The sequence below is a fragment of the Ranitomeya imitator genome, chromosome 6 (assembly GCF_032444005.1).
Source record: "Ranitomeya imitator isolate aRanImi1 chromosome 6, aRanImi1.pri, whole genome shotgun sequence".
Lineage (NCBI taxonomy): Eukaryota > Metazoa > Chordata > Amphibia > Anura > Dendrobatidae > Ranitomeya > Ranitomeya imitator.
Window position 1 is genome coordinate 382799640 of NC_091287.1, and position 19520 is coordinate 382819159.

At 39.5% G+C, this 19520-nt stretch overlaps 1 protein-coding gene across 9 annotated transcripts in view; it reads right to left on the bottom strand.

Moving 5' to 3' along the window:
* PTPRM (protein tyrosine phosphatase receptor type M) overlaps positions 1-19520 on the bottom strand; it is a 1024381-nt gene that overhangs the window by 155271 nt on the left and 849590 nt on the right. For 4 of the 9 annotated variants that reach the window (XM_069731071.1, XM_069731069.1, XM_069731068.1 and 1 more), the window contains 2 exons: positions 8945-9096; positions 7819-7893 (listed from right to left, as the gene is read on the bottom strand). In XM_069731071.1, the coding sequence (XP_069587172.1) occupies positions 7819-7893; positions 8945-9096 (227 nt within the window). Of the gene's footprint in view, positions 1-1394; positions 1422-7818; positions 7894-8944; positions 9097-19520 lie in introns of all 9 variants that reach the window. The other 5 variants (XM_069731074.1, XM_069731073.1, XM_069731072.1 and 2 more) reach the window with 2 other exon arrangements.

A 19520-nucleotide genomic window follows, 5' to 3' on the forward strand; every position in this document is an offset into this window, starting at 1 on the left:
TTTGTCTATGGGATTGACATGGGGCTTACATTTAGTGACATGAATGAGACTTGCAACCTCTCATGTACTGGAACATTAATTCCATTATATATATTTATAATTTTCCCGGTGTTAGTTGTGGCTATTCTATATACATTTTACTTGAAAATGTAATTAAACGCCCCAATTTATGAGTTTTACTATACATTATATACTATATATATATATATATACATATATACTTTATATTAAAGTACATCACAGTAACTCTTCTAAGATATTAATTATAAATTGTGTCCAACAGCAGGGGTACTACGCCTACTCACAGGTCACAATTGGAAGGCCAAGATCCCAGAAAAAGGTCACTTCATAGCAGAAAACACACTGTAAATCTTAAGTTATTTTCCCCATTGGACTGACTCCTTTATAAGACTTTTTGATTATATGATATTTCCAAATGTCTACAATTTCCAAATTGCCTGATGGCAGGAAAGACGGGACAGCAAATCAATCAGGTAAATTAATCTGTGTCTGCAGAATAGGGCTGCGGAATGAATATCTGACCTCAGGTCCAAGCCCAATGAAATAATAAGACGCATGGAAGGTGAGATGACTCTCTGAGTCTTGACATGTTTAAATAAGGAAAATTCATATTGATCTGCCGTCTGATGAGATTTGCACTGATACTTTACAAATGAAAGCTTTCTCGATATTGCCATCTGTTGATTGAATAGTTTATTTTAAGCTTTGATCTCATGTATAAAATCATTACATATAAACAAAGAGAAGTGTTGCCAATGAAGGGAAAAGCATATATGCTACAATTTATGACCGGAAGCTGTGGATATACAAAATAAACCAACTAAATACTGACACTGTGCTATCCAGGTTAAAAAAAGAAAAGACAGAGGCATGGCATTTCCAGACAAATGTTCCACATCAGGGGAGCCAGCATTTCACGTACCGGTAAGTACTGGACTACAGTTCCCATTAACCTCGATATTTTTTGCCCAAGACAAGTTGATGGGCGTTGTAGCCCAGTATGGCCGAAACAGCGCCATGCTGACCTCCTCTGTTACATATTGAATTTTGGAAGGTATTCATCTCCGACAAGCAGTCACAGTGAAAAAAAAGTGTCCCACAAAAATGTTGTAGTATAAGAAGAAGCCATGTGGCCAGAAGCTGCGATAGGTTTGTGTGACCCCCACATATAGAAAACAATTTTAGTAGCACCATTTAATAAGCAAAAAAATACTTTTCTTCATAACATTTTCAGCATTTTGCATGTGTAAGAATCACTACAGTCACTGCTTTGTGAAGAGCCAAACACAGGACGCATGGGAAAGTCTCTTCTGCTACCACTGTCTATCCTAGTCATTTGTACAGATAACTTTTATGAAGGGAAATGATCTCACCTAAAATTGCAGTTGGCACAAATGGGTCTGCCATGTACCACAACAGGGCCAAGAAGAATGAGGGGGAAAAAAAGAGAACACAAGGAGAGAGAAGAAGAAAAATAGAAAATAATTGACACACAGGCTGATATTACCAATAGGTTCACGTTAACAAAGATGGCTGTATTGCAATGGAGCAAATTCATTTTCAGCTGAAGGTTTCACATTAGGTTAAACAGACATCGAAACATAGCAACTATTACAGCTACCTCCTCCCTGACGAGTGTATACACCAAATAAGTCATGACATTTTAGGAGCAGTTTCTTCTGGAAGCATCACTGACGCTACGGACCTCTGCTTAAGGGCTTTAAGGAACTTTACTCACTAAAAATTCCAGGTGTGACAAGGTCAAGTGATGCTATTCGCAGAAATGACTGCTCCTACAATGATCCCGCTTATTAAAACAAAATGTGCCATAAAATCTACTGCACGTCAAGTACTGTAAGAGAGCCCTGAAGAGGAAATCAATACCTGCAAAAATAAACAGGGTTATATGGGAGCTTTGATAGGATGCACTTATTAAATATTAAAGCAACCTACATTATTACACAAGAGATTATTAGACGAAAGGGATCCATTTCTCTCATACGGCATCATAGTAAGAGGCAAAATAGGCAAATGTGAGTGTAAGCAAATACAAATAAATGTAACATAAAAAAACATAGACAATAAATAAATATGACTACAACAGATACAGTAAACCACAAGATTTTGGAATTGGTTTACTTGCCTATTGAAGACACTTATTATAGGCTTCTACTTTACAATGTAAAAACAATGTTACACTTGCACATTTGTGTCGGTCTCTGCCATAAACTCAGGATACTATTAAAATGGTGCAATGTTACAGTAGTTAAATGGTAGTCCAAACTCTGAGTAAATTTCATTCTAAATCCAATTTCAGTTTAGTGACATAATCAAAGCTATTTTCTAATATACTTGCATTAAAAATCCCTATCCTTTGATAACTACACTATCTAAATTATATTCTATTTTTTCCCTACTTCCTGTGTAGTGGTGGGATATTTCCTGAGTGATGGTGGGATATTTCTTGTTTGATGACACTTTGTTTGAGAATTCCAGTGCTTGCTGCGATATTCAAAAAAAGCGTCATTGGGGCAGAGGCTGCGCTTACTACATAGCCACTGCCCCCTACCTGAAACAAAGTGTCATCAGTAACTCATTTCAGGGGCTGGGCTAGTCCCTACGCGCTGTGCACTATGCAATATGCACAATGACAGCACGCTCTATTGTCATTTTAGATCAGTAGCAACCAGTCTCTGCCCACTGATGCTTTTTTTGAATACTAGATTGTGGCCCGATTCTAACTCATCAGGTATTCTAGAATATGCATGTCCCTGTAGTACATGGGCAATGATGATTCCAGAATTCGCGGCAGACTGTGCCCGTCGCTGATTGGTCGAGGCAACCTTTATGACATCATCGTTGCCATGGCAACCATTATGACATCTACGTCGATATTGTGCCCGTCGCTGATTGGTCGAGGCGAATTCGCGGCAGACTGTGCCGGTCGCTGATTGGTCGAGGCAACCTTTATTTCCAGGACAGACAGACAGAAAAACTCTTAGACAATTATATATATAGATACCAGCAGGCACCGGAATTCTTAACCCTTTCGTGCCCGAGCATGTTTTTGCCTTCGTGACCAGGCCAATTTTTTCAAATCAGACCAGTGTCACTTTATGAGGTCTTTTGGAGAGCCCCTGATGTGGAAACCCCCCACAAGTGACACCATTTTGGAAACTAGACCCCCAAGGAACTTATCTAGATGTGTGGTGAGCACTTTGAACCCCCAGGTGTTTCACTAAAGTTTATAATATAGAGCCATGAAAACAAAAAAATCTTTTTTTTTTTTATACAAAAATTATCTTTTAGCCCCCAATTTTTTATTTTCACAAGGGTAACAGGAGAAATTGGACCCCAAAAGTTGTTGTCCTATTTGTTCTGAGTACACTGGTTCCCCATATGTGGAAAAAAAACTACTGTTTGGGCACATGTCGGAGCTCGGAAGGGAAGTAGTGACGTTTTGGAATGCAGACTTTGATGGGATAGTCTGCGGGCGTCATGTTGCATTTGCAGAGCCCTCTGATGGCCCTAAACAGTAGAAACTTCCACAAGTGACCCTATTTTGGAAACTAGACCACCCAAGGAACTTCTCTAGATGTGTGGTGAGCACTTTGAACCCCCAAGTGCTTCACAGAAGTTTATAACGTAGAGCCATGAAAATAAAAAAATATATATTTTTTCCACAAAAATAATCTTTTCACCCCCAAATTTTTATTTTCCTAAGGGTAATAGGAGAAATTAGACCCCCAAAAGTTGTTGTGCAATTTTTTATGAGTACTCCGATACCCCATATGTGGGGGTAAACCACTGTTTGGGCTCACGGCACAGCTCAGAAGGGAAGGAGAACTTGTTCAACGCAGAATTGGCTGGAATTGAGATCAGACGACAATGTCGCATTTGGAGAGCCCCTGACATGCCTAAACAGTGGAAACCCCCTAACTGTAATCCCAACCATAACCGTAACCACAACCACAACCCCAACACACCCCTTACCCTGATTCCAACTCTAACTCTAGCCCCAACCCTAACTTTAGCTCCAACCTTAACCCTATTTTTAGCCCCAACCCTAACCCTAACTTTAGCCCTAACCCTAAACATAAACCTAACTTTAGCCCCAACCATAACCCTAAGTTTAGCCCCAACCCTAACCCTAACTTTAGCCCTAACCCTAGCCTAACACTAACCCTAACTTTAGGCTAACACTAACCCTAACTTTAGCCTAATACCAACCCTACATTTAGCCTAACCCTAACTTTAGCCTAACACTAACCCTAACTTTAGCCTAACACTAACCCTAACTTTAGCCCAAACCTAACTTAAGCCCCAACCGTAACCCTAACTTTAGCCTAACTGTAACCCTAGCTTTAGCCTAACTCTAACCCTAACTTTAGCCTAACCCTAACTTTAGCCCCAACCCAAACCCTAACTTTAGCCTAACACTAACCCTATCTTTAGCTTAACCTTAACTTTAGCCCCAACCCTAACCTGCCTTATCTGTTTTTTTTATTTTATATCAAGATTGCTGATGGGCACAGCTGTTGCCAGCAGCACTTGCCACACTGTTTCTCCTCTAATCTCTCACTGACAGGATATCAGAGGAGAAACAGCATTATTATGAGGCAGATCGCCCGGGAAAGTTCATCACTACAACAAACTTTCCCAGTGATCTTCCTCATTGGGTGGTGTGACGCTGACGCCATCCGTACCTAAACCAATCAGGTCTCGATGAGGTCAGGGGTCACAGGAAGCTTTGTGCACTGGAATTCCCTCTTTATAAGTTACGTGGGGGTCCCGGTGAGCACAAAACCGCAACCAACCGTAGACAAATGTCGGCGCTGCACAAAGCACTGCTAGCGCTGATGTTTATCTACCGTCGGCGGTCAGGAAGCGGTTAAACAAAGTGTCATCACACAGGAAGTAGGAAAAAAATCGATTAGCAGTTAGATCATGTAGTTAGGGAATGGTAGGAAATTTATAATGCAAAAATATAAAAAAATAACTTAGATTATGGCACGAAATAGGGATTTAGAATGAAATTTACTTTTACTTTGGACCACCCCTTTAAAGGCTGTTCCTGGCTTTTGTTATGCATTGCGGAGGAGTTTCTGTTTTTCTGGGGTGCGGGTACATAGCCACTTGATCTAATAGTATAGGTGTCACCAATAGGATGTAAGTCAGACACTGTGCATGTACTTGTATTACTGGCACCCTATGCAAACCTCGTCTGTGTGCATTTATAACACTGGACAACCAGCCCTCCATGAATTGGTAAGTTTGTGAGTGGTCGTTTTATCAGTATTTTGCACCTGTGTTATCTCTGCTATTATCATGTGGGACTGCTGCATCCTGCAGTTCATCAGTATTGTCCCCTGGTGTGGGTAAACATGGCTCCTTTTTTGAATTTTATGTTCTTTTTGGTGAGTAGTTTTTAACTTTAGTGTAGGACTCGCAAATCAATGATTACCATTAAAATGGGTTATGAGGTGGTGTATTTTGGGCAAAATATTGACCAATATCTCAAACATTTTTTCACATTTTTATTGTTGCACATTTTTTCACTTTTATGCAGGATGGTGTTGGTTGGGTGAATGGAGGTGTCTATCCTTGTGGGGTGCACTTATATAGTGCTGGGCAGCCCACCTGAATCAATAGTATGATAGCAGGAAATCAGCTGCACTCGCACCGAGAATTTTTTAACTGATTATTTGTATTTATTTTGTTACAGTACATTATTTCAGCAAAGTGCTGGGTAGAAAAATATAGAGCGACAAGTTGTATTTTATGTCTTGACCCCTCCCAGTAGGGCGTACTGTGCAGCACGTGCTCCAGCGCGAATGACTGTGTGACTGGCGCCCTATGCATGCCCCGTATAAGCCTCATCTGTGTGCATTTAAAATACTCAGCAACCATGAATGATAGGTGTGTGAATGGCTATTTCACCAGTATTTTGCACCTGTGCTGCCCCCGCCTTTACCATGGGGGCTGCTGCGTCCTGCAGTCATTAGCAATATGATGACCTGATGTTGGTAAATACGCTGCACTTTTTCAGCGATCTTTTTACATTTTATGTCCTTTTCAGCAAGCTATCTATCAAAATAACAGGCAAAACAGGTAAATATAAGTAAATACAACTGAAAGTTACATAATCAAAATCCATAGAAAAGAAATAAATATGATTAGAACAGATAAACCACAGGATTTTGGAACTAGTTCACTTTGTTAATGAAGACACTTATAGGCTTCAATTTCATAATGTAAAAACAATATTACATTTGTACATTAGCTTCTGTTGCAGCCTCAGAATTGAGATAATATTAAACATTGTGTAATGTTATAGTAGTTAAAGGCTTTTCCCATATTATGCATTGCTGAGATATCACCAAGAAATGCCATTGGTGTCTGATTACTCGTGTTTCCTCACTATGCAAAAAAAGATGAGCCGAAGAGCTTTGAAAATAATTTGGATCTTTGTTTTTTTTCTCCAAAATAGTAATTTACAAAACTTAAATGTGAGAACTCTACAGTTTCCTATGTACGATCATTGAGAGATGCACTATTTCAGGAACCGGTAAAAGTGACTGTGCTCACTGCCTGTAGGCAATTACTGACATTAATGGCAAATCTCATTAATAAGCCATGAGTTAATTTTGTATGAAACCCAATTTCATGTAATGTACAACTATTTTATCATTGTTAAATAGGTAACTACCTGTAGACTACTGTAAGAATGCTGTTTGATCTCTTCTACATCAGAAATAGGAGAAATGAGTGCATTTACACAAATGCACTCAGAAAGCTAAAAAGTCTGAATGTTAAGCAATGGAATTTTAAACTATACTATCAGAATTATTATATACTTTACTATATTAAAATGCCAAGTTCTTCTAAATTGCTGATATGAAGGACAGAGTTAACATCTACCCTGAGGGTAATTGTCATTTAATTAATGTCTATAGTAAAACTGCACTAGAACACTAGACGGAAATAGTAAACCCACGTGGACACAGAGGCCAACAGGTCCCACATGTCAGAGCTCATATGGGCACAAGGCCTGACAAGCCACACATGACAGAGCTCACGTGGACACAGTGCCTGACAGGTCACACATGACAGAGGTCACGTGGACACAGTGCCTGACAGGTCCCACATGTCAGAGCTTACGTGGACGCAAGGCCTGATAGGTCACACATGACAGAGCTCACGTGGACACAGTGCCTGACAGGTCCCACATGTCAGAGCTTACGTGGACACAAGGCCTGACAGGTCACACATGACAGAGCTCACGTGGACACAGAGCCTGACAGGTCTTACATGACAGAGGTCATGTTGACACAAGACTTGACAGGTCCCACATGCCAGAGGTCATGTTGACACAGGGCCTGACAGGTCCCGCATGCCAGAGGTCATGTTGACACAGGGCCTGACAGGTCCCACATGCCAGAGGTCATGTTGACACAGGGCCTGACAGGTCCCACATGCCAGAGGTAATGTAGACACAAGGCTTGACAGGTCCTACATGCCAGAGCTCATGTAGACACAGGGCTTGACAGGTCCCACATGGCAGAGGTCACGTGGACACAGGGCCTAACAGATCCCAAATGCCAGAGGAATTGTAAACACAAGGCTTGACAGGTCATACATGGCAGAGGTCACGTGGACACAGAGCTTGATAGGTCCCACATGGCAGAGGTCAGATGGACACCGGACTTGACAGGCCCCACATGGCAGAGGTCACGGCTCACTGGTTTTGAGAAGAGGCACACAGTGCAGTATGAAGAGTACTACTTGGTAGCTTACCTGGGTAGTAAGAATTAGGCACGGTTGTACTTAGTGTATTTGTTTTCATAGTGAAAGATGAAGGCGAGGACACAGCTGTAAATAAAGGCACATATAAATTATACACAATGAACGACAGTAAAAGTAATCTGTCATCACCATCAAACCATAAAACACTGTCAAATGTGGTAATTCTGCACCTGCTACACACATAGCACATCTATAAAAGTCACAGTCCAGTCACCTTATAAAAGTAAAAGCGTAAATAGTTAGAGAAAACAGCACCGTGTATATAGGGACATATGGCAAGTGCAGCATTTCTGAAAACAACTGTGCTTACGAGGAGTGTAAAAAAGCAGAAAATCACTTTATAGTCAGATATGGCACCTTATATGCGAGATATTATTTCTGTTCAAAATATATGCACGCGTGTATGTGGAGGCGAGGGGAACAGCTGCTGGCCCAATGATATTTAATGATTATTGCCTCTCCAAGGCCAGATTTTGCATGTGGCTTTATACCTGTATGTCTAAAGTTATTAACTGGTGTCTACAGAAATGTCTACTAACAGGTTCCCTTCAATCTAGTTATTGAGAATGCCTAAAACAAGGTATTCATGTAGACGTGAGCGGGGGAAGACATTTTATTTACTGCGCCCTGAATAGTTGATTTTCATGCCTCCACTATGTGACATAAGGATCAGTGTTGCCTTACTGCAATGTTACAGTGCTGCATTATGGTTAGATGACAAGTTTATTTTAGAGACTGACAAGCTGACACAGACAAAAATGTCACATTGCTTTTTGTAAAAGCACAATTTCCAAGATAGCTCTAAATGGTCAAAATGAGAATAATGCACCCTGTATAGTATGGGAACAACTTCGAGCTTCCGGCAATACACTTTCTAACTTGTTATGATTATTTAGAGAAAACCTGTATGCATCAGTGACTGTTCAAAACGCAAAGTGATTTAAGGCACAGCATGAGGGAAGCGGAATTTCCATAAATGACTATTTTGCCCATTAAATTGATTGGTTAATGAGGTGGAAAAATGTCTTAAAAGTCACTCATGTTCACTTCAATTGCTTCCTCCTCCGTGCATTAGTAAAAATAAAAGAGTGCTGAAGCAAAATCATTTACAACTTACATCTGCCATTCAGATTGTGAGTGTCCATAAAAGAGAACGCTTCATCACAGTTAGTGCCTTGCTCGGTGTAGCTTTTATCCATCGAATTCACCATCACTGTCATCTCCTGACGAGTGTTGCTCAGGGTCTCTTTCCGTTTCTTTGCCAGTTTCCTGCAAAATAATATCAATCACACATTATAATTTACTGGAGCTTAGCAACACATCATTAGTATGGGAGGTGCAGTGGTGGAGAAGAAGTGTGCCAGGTCATATAAGAATATAGTAAATGGTGCATAATAACTGAAGACCCCTGGTTTACATTATTTATCGCTATCCAGAATATTTTATATAGTCCTCTGCCAATCAACATTGCATAAAGCAAAGTAGGATTACAGTAAATTTGTTAGCCCAGATTTGTTATCATACTGTAATGTGTACTTGAACTTGACCTTCTCAATGGCATGTCATTGGGTAGACGTCAAGATAAAATTTGCTTTACCTGTAACACAAAGACAAGTCCGCTCTCCTACAAGCCAAAATCACAAAAATTTTTTGTAGATTGGCTATAAGGAGAGCTGAATGAATACACTAGATATATAGTTTAAGAGTTGGTGAATTCATCCTCCAAGGCAATGATTGACAACAATCACTTAGAGGAAAAGGAGGAAGGTGGCAAAAGCTTTCTCCTCTTGTATACATTGGACTCAGAAAGTATGTGCCCCGTATTCTCTTCATGTGCTCCTAGTAGCCAAACAGAACAACAATTTTGCTCTTTTAGCTAACAGAAGAGTGGACCTCTCCCCATATCATGCCACCTTAGAAAAGAGCAGCACAGTATGGAAACAAATCTGGTATTGACACCTGCATTTTGAAAGTTCATGAGTTTATTATCTTTGTATTCCTCACAATAAAACAAAAAGAAACCTGATATACAGTAGGTGAAATAAGTATTGAACTTAATGTATGGCCATCTATGGTTTGATTTCTTTGCCTGTGTGGACTGGATGAGATGTTACCAACATCTGTGGAGAATTTCATGTCAATAGCACATTTAGAATTATGTTTACGTAGAAAATTGGTCACATGTTCAATATTTATTCTCCTCATTAGAATAGTACCCCTCTTCCATGGACGTCAGTTATGGCCTCAAAATCCTGCACCCTGTATTACCTCAGAATTGCATACCTCTTCCTCCCTTCTGTGGGCACTGCACTCCGGGATCTTCTGCACAGGCGCCAGAGTCACTGTGACCTCCGGTGAGTCACTGTGACCTCCGCTGTGCACACTCATAAGGTGGTCTCCCAATCTCCTCTCTGCAAAGTCATCGTTAGGAGTCATGTGTATATAGCGATGACTATGCAGGGAGGTAGTGGGGAGAGTACCTTATCGGCACACACACATGAGGTTACTAGATCGGAAGTCGTTGGTGCCTGTGCAGAAGATCTCCGAATGCTGTGCCGGTGTAAGGGAGTATGAGGTATTACTGAGGGAGTGCAGAGTACGGGGCCATAACTGACATGCCTGGGAGGGGGTAGTATTGTAATGAGGACAGGAGGCAGGGAACTCTTCCAGGCACTGCACGCCCCGAAGCCTGGAAGAAATCAATAGCATAAAGACAGAATATAAGATTTCTCAGCAACAAGACCATTATTATAAGGCATTCAGGTAGGACTAGTTTAATATTTCTGTCACCTGTATGCCCATATTAATAGGTCATATACATCCCGGGGGTGACATATTCCCTTTAAGAAGGCGTCTGTTTGGCTCTTCTGCAGCCATTGTCATTAAGAACTATCTTCAGTGTCAAGAAGAACAAGGAGTCCCGGAAGTGATGATACGGCCCCACAAAGCCCTGATCTCATCATAAAGTCTGTCTGGGATTACATGATGAGAAAAAAAGGATTTCCACAACCTTACATCCACAGAAGATCTGTGGTTAGTTCTCCAAGATGTTTGGGTAACCTGCATGACAAGTTCCTTCAAAAACTGTGTGTTCTTATGAAGACCAAGGGTGGTCACATCAAGTATTGATTACAGTCAGATTTCTCTTTTACTCATTTCACATTGCATTTTGTTAAATGGTAAAAAAAAAAAACTATTAAAAATTCAATTTTTTTAAAGCAATCTTCCCACACTGCATTTTTCCACACCTACCTAAAACTTTTGCACAGTATTGCATGTGCATAATCAAATAACCAGTGCCCCTACACAGCAGTCTAATGAAGTTCTCTCAGACAGATCACTTTTGCCGTTCTCTCTCTTTGGTTTGGTGAGAATAATTCCCTCTCCAGAGCTGAGAATCACATGTATTGAAATGACTTGAATGCCGCTGCAGGAATAGGCCGGGGCTAATTGATTTACATGAAGAATGAACTGATTAGGAAAAGCCATATACAAATGTGTTTTAGAAGGCTGCACATTGTGCAAACTGCTTTGTTCTCTCATCTACTTTCTATCCAGATTTAATCTCGACTAGCATTATCATTGAAATGTATAGATAATCCAGTTATGATTTATCAAAGCAAAGCAATTTATCTGCATTGTTCATATTCTTCATCTCTGGAACAGAACGTCTTGATGTTCACTAATATTCTAGGTATATGGACCATATCTAAATAGACTTTGTAAGTAGCTTTTCTTTGCGGCACATATTTTTGTAATATTCTTCTGTCAATCATATTATATTCAGTCTCTATTTCTAGCATTATTCCTCTATGCTAATCAGTGCAATTTGGAGTCACACTGTGCATGTATCATTTATTACTGAAATATCTCATTATTTTCTAAAATACTAATAAAATGTCAAATTGGATTTGGAGTGGGTAGTATATATGTAGAAAGAATCTCTTCACTAGGTGACAGTGACGAGCGAACGTACTTGGATAAGGTGTGATCGGAGCATGCTCGGGTGCTAAGAGTGTGTCTTTGGCGTTCTCGAAAAATATGTTCCAGTCCCCGCGGCTGCATAGTGTTATCAATGTTGTTTGTTAATGATAACTAATCCAGTCCTTTCACCCTTCATTCCTATGTAGCACAGCTAGGAAGCAAATTGCAATGATGTAATTTGACGGGAGCAAATCAAGCTCTATTCATAGGTCCGATTTATCAAAGCTTTTATGGTACAAAAATGGCATAAAAGCTCTGCGAAGTCGCAAATTGTCTGTGCAACGTTGAGTTGCATAAACATTTTGGATCAGCTACGCCAGGCTGGTTCAATCTTCTTCATAGTCTTTTTTTAATGACTTAAAATTAAACTCTGAAATGAAGAATAAATCCCATGTAAGTTATTTTTCAAATCTCCTTAAACATGTGGCAAATTTCCCCTGACTGCAAGATGGTAATGGTCATTATATAAAAAAAATCTTGGATCAAGTACTCAGTGTTAACCTTAGGGGTTTGTCACCTGTGTAGTTGCACATATCAACTGTCATTACTGAACAGGTCACTACTGGCACTGATAGAAGGGGCCATGACGGCGAGGTACGATCCAAGTCTTGCGCTTGGTGGCCAAACCTATAGATAGTTGTACAATAGGCTACATTCCCTAGTTAACTAATTTGACAGCATTTTAACAATGCAGCTTGGGCATTGTATGATTACATTATTTGTCTATTATACAATAGGAGATACTTCCCAATCCAGTTAGTGAACATTGATCATGTTTTTGATGAATGGCATCATAACCCCATATTTAGTCATGGCCAAAAGTGTTGGCACCCCTGAAATTGTACCAGAAAATTAAGCATTTCTCCCAGAAAATTATTGCAATTACACATGTTTTATTATACACATGTTTATTTCCTTTGTGTGTATTGGAACAACACAAAAATAAGAGAAAAAAAGGCAAATTAATTTGGTGACTTGGTCAATACTTAAGTCACCCACTGTATACTTTAAAGCATATGCAAGTGCGCTCACCCTTATTTTTCTGTGAATTTTGCTAAGAACTCCCGATTTTTGATAATATAAATTCAACAAAGTACTGTGTAATATGTTGGTGATATATGATTAAAAATGATTATTATTATTAATTATTGCAACAGGCTAGCAAAAACATTCACAGACTGGAGTATAAAATCAAAACCATTGAAAGGGTATACATAGACACATATAGCATAAACATCTCCAGACAGAGTATCAAAAGTCATTTATTTTCCAAAACTGGTCATTATATGCTGCACACCATGGGAAATATTAAGCCACGAGGAAACATGAGGAAGGACAAATTTGTAAATATATTATTTACTGTTGAAGGTGAATTCCCATATTCAAGATCCTATATTAATGATAATAATAATATCAAATACGTTACCTCCAATTAGAAATGTAGTATAGTTCTTCTGATTCGCTATGTCGCTTACCCTATGTGCAGGGCACTGCAGTAATTAAGGTATCCATAGTTATGATGACCACTCATATAATGACAGTTAATTAGTTATTTAGTGGTTGAAACCATGGATACGTAAGCTACAGTAATGCCCTGCACATGGGGTAAGCAACATAGCAAATTAGAAGAACTATACTATATTTCTAATTGAAGGTATTTGATATTATTATTGCACCTATCAGAATAGGATCTTGGAGATGGGAATACCCCATTAACCTACCTGCTATGTAGAGTGCTGTTTTTCTGATCTTTTATAGTGTGTCTAAATAGCCGTGCCCAAATGATCTAGTAGTATGTGAAAAACCAAAATACCATTACCTGAATGCCTACCTACTGGAATGCCATTACCTATGTTCAAGTTTTAAATGAGAAGAAATGAGTCCTAAAATCTATTTTGGGAACATATTAAATAATAATATTAATTCAGGCAATTAAATTAATTTATCGACTTTGTATTACTTTGATCTTATAATGACATCATATATCATTTAGACTGATTCATCTTTCCAAATTTGCATTAAAAGTTTCCCAGATGATTTCCTTGTTGAGGAATAGTACTGTATAAAGTACAACACAAACTAGAAAATCAAGAAAATATCTTCTAGACAGAAAGGACATTGAGTAGATAAGAACATGTGGCAAATAGCTCCAGTAACATCCCGGTTCCAGATGACTACTTAACAACAAAGAGCAGAAGCCGCACTGGAAGACACTTAGATGCACTCATTTTGGACGCGTGCCCATCGTTATTACATGGTGGTAGAAGAATAACAGGTGTTCACGTTAGTATGGCGATACGATCGGCGCATTTACTGCATCGTGGAAATGTTTAGAGCCATATATATTGTTGGGGAGGAAGATTCATCGCTTTGCCGTTGACAGTGTGTCATTAGTACAACAGGATCATTTCCTATGCTACACAAAGAGGTGATCGCTCCCAGACATAATAACTGAAGCTAATGTTTGGGTATTAGGACAATTGTTTAATTAGAATAAAGATGCTACGTGTGTTCTTGTCCAATTACGCTCAGTAATGACATTTGTTGCAATGACTTCCACCTCTTCCCTGCCATGCCATGCTATGTAATGAATATCAGGTCCCCAGGACTGGGAGGGGGTAACGCTGCTGTTTATTCAAAGACACCAGCACAAGTTAATAGACAGTTATAAACTAATTGAGTGTGTCTGTTGTGATATCTTCTCATTCATCTAGCTCTTTCGGTTTAGCTCTGGAAGGCGTCCATATGGTGCTGAACCCTGCTGCTGGAAACACTCTGAAGAAGTGAGAAAAAACGAACACCGGGAAGTAAACTTTAACTGTTCTGAATGTGTTCAGCACTTCTGATATTAGCCCCACAGTTTCAGATTCAAAGTAGCATAAAATGTCCGTACGGCTTAAAAGAAAAGTAGATGCGACTTATTAACATCTAGATGAAGGAATCTACATACTTTAATATCCATTAAGTGGCAGCATATATTGAGGATTATCATTTAGTATCTGTTCTACATCATACCTAACTATTATTCCACAAAATCTGTCTCTGCAGACTTAACAGTATAAAGGTCTCGATTTATAGGAGTTGAGATATAAATAAGGAAGAAGATCTCGGCTTTTTGGGATTGAGAAAAGAAAATAAGGAGGAAAGGTATTGGCCCTATCATCCCTTGTCTTTCCGTAAAGAAGCACTCCCATCAAAGTTTTTATCCTCTTAATATATTGCAGTCATCATATTATATAGCACTGTGTACTTACAATTGTTCACTTTCCCTTTCTACCTAGTTTATACTTCTCTCTTCTCTGCTCTATATAGAAACAGGAAGTCTTTTGTCCCTGCATTTATCATTCCCCTCTTCAACTCCTGACCCAGCTGTTCCCTCCTACACCAGGCCAGAGACTTTGGCAGTGACTCATGAGGGGAAAATTGTCTTCCTGTTTCCACAGAGATCTTAGAAAGATTCAGCTAGTCAGTTTTCAATCATAGACCTAATGGAAAAGAGAATTATCTGGGTAGAAAGGCAAAATGAGCAATTGTGAGTACACAGTGAATATATAATATGATGACTGCAATATATTAAGTGGATAAAACTTAGCAACTACCTGCCTGTAAGTTCTTAGCCCCATAAGGAAAAAATACATATCACCTGGATAGCCCCTGCAAAGAGGTTGTTCCAACATAACAACCTGCCTCAATAATGCAGTCAGATCTGTGGTCACTTCTCTGACAGGCTCACATTTGTCCTGCAGGGGCAGCTACTGAGTCACCTTCTCTCTAATAAAGAGCAGCATGATTTGGTCATATAGGGCTTATAGACAAGGTTTCCTGATCATATATTAATAATATAATTAATAAAAGGAAAGTTTTAAATGAATCTCTATATATACTTCATGTATCCTGTAGTTGAAGACCTGTATTTGCTCGCACTGTCACTACTTGCCCTATTAGTTTGACTGATATTTATGGAGCTGATTGGAGTGCAGTAAAGCTTTTGTGCACACTGTATTGCATTACCCTATCTAGTACACCCAATCCACCATTTCTCTGCATACCACCAATTATCGTAATAAGTCACATCCATCTGCATGTAAGCTTGATCAAGGAACTGCTCGTTTTAAAACTGGGGCTACATGGTTACTTTGTAATACAGTACATAGGGATAAGAAGGAAATGCTTGTTACAAATAAATACAAGTGAATTTCATTAAAGTCTCATCTTGGACAATTAAAACTTGGCAAAAAAAATGGCACAAACCTGAATACAGAGCAATGAGTATTAATTTACTATCATTTCCTATTAGGAAGAGAATTAAATAGCTGATTAACCACTTTACTCATGTGAGTGAACTGTCTGAAAGCATAGGTCATTGTAGCAGAGAAGGGGTTAACTAAAAGACACGTAAGGAATAAGATACTTCTGTCTGTTGCTCACTCTCCATAGAACATGCTGTGTGGCAACCCACTGACTTGCGTGACTCCTGCAGAAGACTTCATTAGTCAATGCCATCTTCAATCTGCTTCAGTTATGTTACTCCTGGATCCCAGAGGATGGGAGCTCTCCTCAGTGAATGCAACCTACACTGAAGATAAACTGGCTCATTTTACAACACATCAGGCCAGCACGTCCTTACTCTCAACAGCATCTCAAAACACAGGAAAATCTATAAATGCTATTAACCTTGCCAAGGTATTAAATGAAAGAGATGTATGTGTAGGCAGGAGCACCTAAAGTCCCGCAGCCTAACTACTAGCACAACCGTGGTCTCACTTCTGGAAGACAAGACATAATTTACATAGGACAAATACCTCTTAAAGCTATTTGCATCCACATGACCCTTCCAAATATTTTTATTCTTATAGTTTATCCAATATTACAATATGTAATCGTTGTACAAGTATTACTTTACTGGGTCCTCGCCAATACATTGTTGCCTCCATTCCAGGAACATTAAGATTGTAGGCTCCACTAGGGCTTTACATGGTACAAAAACCCAATATTGCATTAAAAAGTGGTCTTCTAGAAGGTCGGACTTTTCAAAAAGATAGCTAGTATGTATAATATATGGTGAGAACTGAAAATCTGTCACAAGAAATCTATTCTGGATAAGATATCTACTTGAAGAGATTGTGTATGACCGTGACCTAAATTGATCACTCCCAATAACCCCTAATGCAGGCTCCCCTGGTATTTGTTCACCTAATAAAATAGAACCTCATCCATGCCCCAATAAACAGACAAAGTCATTATTTGGATTTAAATGGCCACAGCAGCCTTTTATTAACATAAAATATAAAACAAACGACAATCAAAACCAAATTAGGAGGGGTGGTCCTCGAAGCCCCAAAGTTATAAACCTCAAATATCCAAATCTCACGTTGCTCTGCCAGGTTAAGTCTTACCCCCAGCCGTTAAGCACCAGCTCAGGGATAGATAACAACCAACCTGGTCCACCAAACCAAAAACCCATCCAAGGGACCCTTGAATACCCCTCCCGTGGGATAATCAAACCACGCCCAATTAAATTCACTCATGGGGAGTCCAGGACCTCTCAAGATCCCCCCCCAGTAATCCGTCATTTTCCATTTCCACCGACTTCGAGGACCTCCCCCGCCAGACTGCCATGACGTTTGCAAAATTAGTAACAATCCGGAAGACGATTAATATTAGGTATTCCTTAAAGAGGAAAAAAAACTAATTTTTCTAAAGCCTTCGTCTCGCCGTCTAAGCAGCAAAAAAGGGAGGGTGGGTGGGAGATTCCTCACGTGTCTGTCAGTTACCTAAAATGGATGCCTGCGTGAGGTACGTGCCCCCTCTTATACTCCACCTCCCCTGACACCTTAACCCCACCTCCTTCAAACTTTGAATCATGGCCATTATTCCTCCCCTCGCATGCCAGTTAACCCCCGCTATTTCTGTTTCCCAGCAAATACCAACATCAGCTCACCAGGTCCCACGCAACCAAGTCATGTCGGCCTCCCTCTGGGTGCCATGGGCCCAGTACGGCCTCTCTGGACTAACTTACTGCTGACCTATCCTTAAAATTGCCCTTCATTTTCAGATTGTTGGGAATTCAGCACTTGACACCCCCACCGATCAGCTCAACTGGCACTGAAGTGAATAATAGCTCTGCTGCTCCTGCTCTGTACACTGTGGATATCCGGTTACCGCAGGAGATGCAAATAGGCCATCGGTGAGGGAGTAGTTGTTTTTGGCATTGGCTGAGGGGAGTCCTGCCTGGTGGAGCCTTTGCTCTTTTACCTTAAAATGCTCAATTACATCTACAAAACCAGACCAACCACCATAGTCATACTAAACAGAATTTAGATAATCAAAGTTTGGTTCTGACCTTAGACCCATCAATATAGGGATTCATGTAGAATGCAACAAATACATGTGGTTTAGATATTTCAAATATCAAAATAATATGAGAAAGTACTACTTGAAAAACTGATGTACTAATCTGTTCACGTGTCAGATCTCTATATGTTGCTGAAACCTTGACACATAATTATTATATGATCCACTCCAGAAATCTAAGACAGACATTTGGATTTTGCTGTAGATTTTGTAGAGGTTGGCTGGCGGTTGTATAACAGATTAGTTCAAAGATTAGACCCACTGTTGTTAATGAGGCTAATCCTGAGCTTTCCTGTACAGAAACGTTGAAAATAAGTTACTTATTTCCTCAACAGATTTTTTTTCTACAGCACTGCAGAAAATACCTAAAATTTGTGGTAGCTTCTAAGCAAGGTTCTGAGAACCCTATTGACATGGATTGAATGATGACTGTTGTTAGGTTTGACAGAGAGCTCTGCGAGGAACGAGGAATATAAGATGGAATCCATGCTTCTTCACAATATCTGATGGAATGCATTGATACAGTACATTGTATTGTACAGAATTGTGAAATATCCGGTTCTTACAATGTGTCACATAGCAACAATCCATAAATTTCCCCGTCCATCACATTTTGCTATATTTTTCCTAATGGAAAACAAATAGAACTCTGTGTTTTTTTTTGCAAATAGTAATGACATCATGGTCTAAATTGAACCTAAGTATTCTTCCTGTGGTACGTGCACCCTGCACGGTACACTCCACATTTCAAGAGCCAATTCACACTGTTCTCTTGATTTGCTTTTAATAAGCAAAAGCACAATGTACGATTGTAGCCTTGGGGTACTGTGACATCACTTATATGAGTGGGGAGTTACATAAAGTCAAGTGTAAGATCATTTTCTGGAATTGATTCATTGGAGAAAAATTGTATACATAAACCATTTTTCTTAGACACATCAGTACTGGTACTGAATTTGCAATAATATTCTCTGCTGTCACTACAACTGCTTGAATCATTTATGATGAAACGTAATTTCAGGGGAATTTCAGTGACTCTTGTTTACACGGTAACTTTTTCTCCCTCTATCGGCTGAAACATTGCCTACTTAAATCGTTCCAGCTTATTTAATTTGATTGTCAATTAGATAATCATACTAGCTTTAGGGATAAAATATGTTTCTTGCAAAGGGATTCTTAGGAATATATTGAGACAATCCAGAAAGGAGATGTCTCATAAATTAATGAGCTTTCATATGGGGAAGAGAGGGCTATGCTTCAGGGCCATTGAGGTAGCTGTAAATTTGTCACTGACATAAATTCTGCCACACTTTGAATTGTTGGGAAATTAAATCTCCATAGCTGACAATACCACG